Genomic DNA, 7,271 nt, shown 5'->3' on the forward strand with positions numbered 1-7,271 from the left:
GTGGTAATTTTGCCGGTTTTAAAACGCTGTAAACTAACTTAAAGAACAAAAACAAAGAAAAGGTGGTCGGAGCAGTCGTGACGGCAGCCGACCTCACCGGCGCCATCTTGAATCATTGTCCATTGATCTGATGAGTCTCCAAATTCTTAAAATTTGAGATTTTTGGTTCGTACCAACATGTCTTTGTTAGACTCAAAGAAGGTGACCATATGGTTCCTGAATGTGTGGTTTCCACTGTAAAGCATAAAGCAGGATTTGATGTTTTAATGGTGTGGGGATTGGTTTGCTGGTGACACTGTGGGTGACTTGGACAAACTTGAGGCCACACCTCACCAGCATGGCTACCATAGAATTTTGCAGCCACTTGCCATCTGGTTTGCAACAGGACAATGGCCCCAAACACAACTCTAGGTTATGTAAGAGCTAATAAGGAGAGTAATGGAGTGCTGCATTAGATGATTTGGCCTCCACAATCTTATCTTATAAGTATTTTTAAAGTTTATCTAAATCTAGTTGAGATGGTTTGGAATGAGCTGGACCGGAGAGTGAAGGAAATGCAGACAACAAGTAATCAACACCTCTGGGATCACAAGATTGGAGAACTATTTCAGGTGACTACCTCATGACAAAAGTCTGCATTTTTCCTGAATATTTCTTCTATCATAATTTCAACATCTTTAATAAACAATGTTGAAAAACAAGAAATAAATATGAATACATTGACGTGTAGAGTGTGTCCAAAATCTTAACTGGTACTGTACATTTGTTATTTATGCTTTGTAAATCCTTCATAACGGCTCTAATCTAAGGTGCTGTTTGTTAATTGGTGATTTCTGAGGCTGGTAACTATAAATGAACGTCAGCAGCAGATGTAAGTTTTGGTTTTACTTTCCTGGAAAGGTCTTAATGAGAGACAGTTTCGTCATGGTGCTTTATGGGTTTTTGCAAATGCACTTGACAATACTATTCTTGCAAGAACTGTTCCAGAACAGCTGACCTTCATGTCTTAAAATGACAACTGACTGTTTATGTTGTTACTTAATTAACTAATTCTCTATTATTTTATAGTTTTTTAAATCATCACTATTCTTCTAAAATGTAGAAAATAAGGCAGTAAACAAATAATATTGCATTTGAAGGTGTGTCCAAACTTTGGTTCTGTATGTTTACAGTTATATATAAGGATTACTTACCATAAACACTGACACTGAAAGTCCTAGATGAGAGACCTCCATTGATGATGTGTAATAAATAAACTCCAGAATGATTCCTGCTGATGTTCCTGATGGTTAAAGCTCCACTGATTCTGTCCAGCTGCAGTCGCTCTTTAAATCTCTCACTGATTTCTGTAACAGTTTCTCCTTTAAACACCTGACTGTTTAATATCTTCTCCTCTGCTTTCTCGGGTCCATAGAACCAGACTATATAAACATCACTCTGAATCCCAGTTATCCCAGTATGGAGAGTTATAGTGGTTCCTTCCACTTCCTGCAGTGTGACCGTCTCGTCTCCAGCTGCACACAGTAAACCTGCACCACAGCTTTAGCTTTTAATTTATCATTTCACTTAAAAACTATAATCTTAACTTTTAGATTATTTTATTTGATTATAGTACTAAAAATACATACTCTACAACACTGTCATAATTGCACCCATTTTATTGCTATAAGCCATCAACATTTTTTAAAATATTTTTAAGTCTTCATATAATTAATCAAATTAGGCTGATGCTTTTTGCAGTTCAGTCTTCCACCACTTTTCCTTACATATAAAGTTTATTACAATTAAAATGATTTGCCTTCACTTTAGTCAAATATAGTTCCTAATTTAGAATTCTGGACTTTATAAATACTGATTCATGATTATACCTTCATCATGATTTTGAATACACTGCCTTTTATTTTCTGCTATGTAGTTAACCGGTACAACTTTAGAATTGAGTAGTAATGAATATCATATGTTACAGAACTGATCAGATTATGTGGTTTTATAGACCTGAGAAAGCAAATAAGACTTTGTTTACTCAAGTGTTTAAAGAAGAAACTGTTACAGAAATCAGAGAGAGATTTAAAGAGTGACTGCAGCTGGATGAAATCAGTGATGCTTTAATTATCAGGAACATCAGCAGGAATCATTCTGGAGTTTATTTATTATAGAGTTCTAGAGTTTATATTATTACATTTTAAATTGCTTTTGGAAAATCATGGACAACATGTCCTCCAGGCTAAAGAGGAAAAGGACCATCCAGATTGATATCACCACAAGTTCAAAAGCCAGCACATGTGATGGTATTGGGGTGTGTTAGTGCCCTTGGCATGGGTAAGTTGCACATTTAAGAAGTTTGAGACAGAATGAAAAATCTGTGAGCTCTTACAAAATAATCAATCCTGGAGAAGACTGGGTCTCAAAGGGCAAAGATAGAGAGATAAATCCAAAGAACGGACAGGGACGGTAATGAATCAAGAACACACTGAATACAATACTGAACGGGAAACATGGGGTCAGGGGTAGCTCAGTGGTTAAGGCATTGGACTACGGTTCAGAAGATCCTAGGTTCAAACCCCACAACCACCAAGTTGCCACTGTTGGGCCCTTGAGCAAGGCCCTCAACCCTCAACTGCTCAGATGTGTAATGGGGAAAAAAAAAAAATGTAAGTCGCTCTGGATAAGAGCGTCTGCCAAATGCCTAAATGTAAATGTAAACATGATGCACACATGTGAAATGTCCTCATTCCAAAACAAAAAGTCTGCATAGTGGAGTCTCTGGAGGGACAGGTTCCTGATGGAGTGCGTTCTTGATCTGCGATTTCACAATCAGCAGTGCCACCCACACAAGGCATTAGGAAGGCACAATGGTGGCCTCGGACACTAGATCCTGTACTGGGGGAACTGACGAGAGAGAGTGTCCAGTTTGGAGTTCTTTGAACCAGGGTAATAGGACAATCATACAAAATTTTTAGGTGTCCTGAGGTACTCCAGGTTCTTTTCACTTGCCAGACAAGGAACATTATCTCAAAGTCTGTTTAAGCCAAAAGAAGGATTATGTGGATTTTTTAAATTCTTTTGAATCAACATCTTAAGACATCAGGAGGGAAATTAAAGCTTAGTGACAAATGGATCTTTGAAATGAACAATAGATCCGAGCATGCAGGACAATAAAGTTGAGGTAGTGGAGTTTTTCAAACTTTCTACATTAAAAACAAAAAATAGTGAATAATTGGTCTGACAAGAAGAAAAATACCGGATAACTAACACACACACACACACACACACACACACACACACACACACACACACATTATATTCACACACGTACAAACACACTATATATACTACTTACCATAAACACTGACACTGAAAGTCCTAGATGAGAGACCTCCATTGATGACGTGTAATAAATAAACTCCAGAATGATTCCTGCTGATGTTCCTGATGGTTAAAGCTCCACTGATTCTGTCGAGCTGCAGTCGCTTTTTAAATCTCTCACTGATTTGTGTAACATTTCTTCCTTCAAACACCTGACTGTTTAATATCTTCTTCTCTGCTTTCTCAGGTCCATAAAACCACAGAATCTGAGCATCACTCTGAATCCCAGTTATCCCAGTATGGAGAGTTATAGTGGTTCCTTCCACTTCCTGCAGTGTGACCGTCTCGTCTCCAGCTGCACACAGTAAACCTGCACCACAGCTTCTTCTTTAGATTCATCATTTCACTAACAAAGTGTACTTTAAACTTAAAATTCTTGTGTAAATATCCTTAAATGACTTGACTTCTCTATATTCTGTAGGACTTTTTTTTATATCATTGCACTAAAGCAGGAAATCTTGAACATTTTCCCGCCAAAGATCCTGCCTGTTGTATGAAATATTGACTTTCCACTTTGATGATTACATCTTAGAAAAAGTGGGCTAATATATAGTGTAATTGTAAGCAATGAAATGTGATGGTTTTATTTAAGTGTTTTATGTTGATTTTTTTTATTGTAAATGTGAGTCAATACGTGTCAGTGTTTTTAATTTACTTTTATTTGTAAGTAAATGTGATATTCAGTTTAATTTAATAATCATTCATCACCATTACTCATTTCGATAATTATCATGTATGATACTGGACTGGACTAGACTGAACATAAGTTTGTGAACCCTCAGGTAGCCGTTATATTACATGGACAGAATAATCTCTTCTTTGGTACTTTTAAGACTTCAAATATCTAAAACATATTAAATTAATGCTTTGTTGCAGTTCACTCAGCCATCACAATTTCGTCTTAGACGTGTGTGAGACAGAGATCTGAAGACTGTGAACCACACACAAAAGTCTACACTGACTAGGACAACTGTCACTGTTTTTTTTGTTTTTTTATCTTTATGGTTTACCAGTTTGTATATATTTGGACATGTAAGAAAGAACTGTTAGGTTAAAGTTTAAAACACTGCTTGTCTGCTTAGCCCAGAAAACTGTTACAGAAATCAGTGAGAGATTTAAAGAGCGACTGCAGCTGGACAGAATCAGTGGAGCTTAAACCATCAGGAACATCAGCAGAAATCATTCTGGAGTTTATTTATTACAAGTTCTTACTCCTCGTCTCTCATCCAGGACCTTCAGTGTCAGTGTTTATGGTGAGTTTAAGTGTTTTATGCCTCTTTTGTGTCCATATCTCAGTCTTATAATCACCAGTCAGAGCTGAGAGTGGTCCTTCAACATCAGGTTTACAGGTTACAACAATTAGATTAATGAGGTGTGCCTATGCAATAGTTAAGTATGCAATAAGCATACTTTTTATTCTTCGACCAAAAACCATTTGGACCGTTTCTTGCCTCGCAGCTTTAAGACATCACTCACGTGTGTTACACTGTTTCGTGTGGCTTTATGAGGAATGGTGTGCAATGACTTTTGGTAGGGATTCGTCAGACGGTTTTACCCAAATTCCCCCCAAAAAACGCTCCAGAAAGTCCCATAGACAACATTGAGACCAACATCAGCTATGACATCATTGCTGTGTCTTTGGCTATGTTTACACTGCAGGTCTTGATGCCTAATTCTGATTTGTTGCCTATATCTGATTTTTTTGTCCGTCTGTTTACACGCTCTTATAACTATGACTCATATCCAATACACGTGTTTACACTTGCCATGCCATCTGAAACATCGCGCATACTTAAAGGGAGGTTCTTGTGCTACAAACTAGCCAAGATAGACGAAGATGAAATATGCTTAACGCGCTGCTATATATGCAAAGTTCGCGAATTTATATTTGATTTATAACTGATTTATTTCCACATATGAAAGAGGCCTGAAACCGATCTCGAAATATCGGAATGCATGTGTTATTTTTTCTGTTTACACGGACATAGAACATATCCGATATGTGTCACATATGAGCAAAAAATCAGAACTGGGTCACATTTACCTGACAGTGTAAACATAGCCTATGATGCCACGGCAGGCACCACCACGCACTGAATAATAGCCACTGAATAATAGCCACACCCATTAGAACTGACCCGGCAGTAGCATAGGCACACTTAAAATTTCTTCCGAAATGTTCCCTCTCTAGTTCATTTTAATCTAACAGTTTGACACTTGCACACTTTTGGATCCCAGGTAAATTTTATTTAACAATCTCTTATTTTTTTATTTAATAAAATGTTTTATCAAAAGTTAACAATATACAGTATTAGCCTATATATATAAACCCATCTGTAATTTTTATTGCATACCTGTTTCACAGAATTTTAGAATTTTTATTATTATTTTTTTATTATTAGGCATAATTGCATGCCTTGCATGGAGAGAGAAAGACATTTATTATTTATTTTACTATGAAAAAGGCTGCTATGAGTTAATACAAGCCCTGGACTTTTTGACACTTACCTGTAGATAAATATGAGGGCGAGTAATTTTACTCAAAGTACACATCTTAATGGATTACTTGGGTAATCTTTGCTGTAGAGAAAATCTACTTCAACTCAAGTACAGAATTTGTGTACTTTTACATAAAAAACAATAAATTTGTAAATTTAAACCGTTCACCATCAAACTACTTACCTGTATATATTTTACTACTTGAAATTTTACTTAGGTTAATTATTACTAGATTTATACACAGGACATTTAGTTGACTTGATTTTAATTCAGTATTGTTATTTTTAATATAATGAGATGTGCTTATATTTTATTTATTTATTTATATTTAAAAGAATTCACAGTCAACAGTCCTAAGAGGTCTCAGTAAAAGAGGCAGTAAGTAAAAGCATTTTTAAGGATTACAGCTTGCAGAGCTATATTTCTGTTTTTTTTTTTTTTTTTTTTTTTTTTGCTGCATGCATGCATTTCTAGGCTACTTATTTTCCTGCTATTACACAAGATAAGATTACCAGGCTACCACCTGCTGGAGCCCCTGAGATTTAAGAATGTACTCACCATAAACACTGACACTGAAAGTCCTAGATGAGAGACGAGGTGTAAGAACTTGTAATAAATAAACTCCAGAATGATTCCTGCTGATGTTCCTGATGGTTAAAGCTCCACTGATTCTGTCCAGCTGCAGTCGCTTTTTAAATCTCTCACTGATTTCTGTAACAGTTTCTCCTTTAAACACCTGACTGTTTATTATATTTTCCTCTGCTTTCTCAGGTCCATAGAACCAGACAATATGAGCATCACTCTGAATCCCAGTTATCCCAGTATGGAGAGTTATAGTGGTTCCTTTCACTTCCTGCAGTGTGACCGTCTCGTCTCCAGCTGCACACAGTAAACCTGCACCACAGCTTCTGCTTCAGATTCAATATTTTGCAGTATACACAAATTATACTGTGCTACAAATTTTTGATTTGGCATTTAAAAAGTTTTCATTGTGTTTTAATATAAACATTTCAGTCCGGGAAACTAATATCAGACAACATTTTACAATGCTTACAAAAATGATGGATGGCAGTTTTATGTTCTTTCTGACCAATTTATTTCCTAAAACTCTTTCCATTCACATTTTGAATTTGTTCTCTTATAAAAGAAAGGTACAGACTTACAGCACAGCAGGAGAAGAAGAGTCCTGAGAGTCCTGATTTCTGCTAAAATATCCAGCAGCATTTCTTTCAGTTCTCCTGGATGTCAGTTTCTGGGAAGAATGTTGTGTTCAGTGCAGTTCTGTTGCTGCTGTACACAACCTTCCCTTACTGTTAGCTTAACGTCTTTACTGTCCCACATTCATCAGACCGCTGGGCGGAAGTCCTGTCTCAGTGTGTTCAGTCTGTACGCGCTCACTACACACT

The 7,271-nt window shown here is 36.6% G+C and overlaps 1 protein-coding gene across 1 annotated transcript; it reads right to left on the reverse strand.

Annotated features, from left to right (window-relative positions):
• Nucleotides 1-1,185: 1,185 nt before the first annotated feature.
• Nucleotides 1,186-6,607, reverse strand: LOC128508436 (uncharacterized; the record flags this gene model as incomplete). The annotated part of the gene is made up of 3 exons (XM_053479779.1): nt 1,186-1,514; nt 3,341-3,676; nt 6,424-6,607. Coding segments are annotated over 3 exons (849 nt in total), but the record flags the coding sequence as incomplete, so codon positions are not given.
• Between the last annotated feature and the right edge of the window lie 664 nt (nt 6,608-7,271).

The sequence above is a fragment of the Clarias gariepinus genome, chromosome 20 (assembly GCF_024256425.1).
Source record: "Clarias gariepinus isolate MV-2021 ecotype Netherlands chromosome 20, CGAR_prim_01v2, whole genome shotgun sequence".
NCBI lineage: Eukaryota > Metazoa > Chordata > Actinopteri > Siluriformes > Clariidae > Clarias > Clarias gariepinus.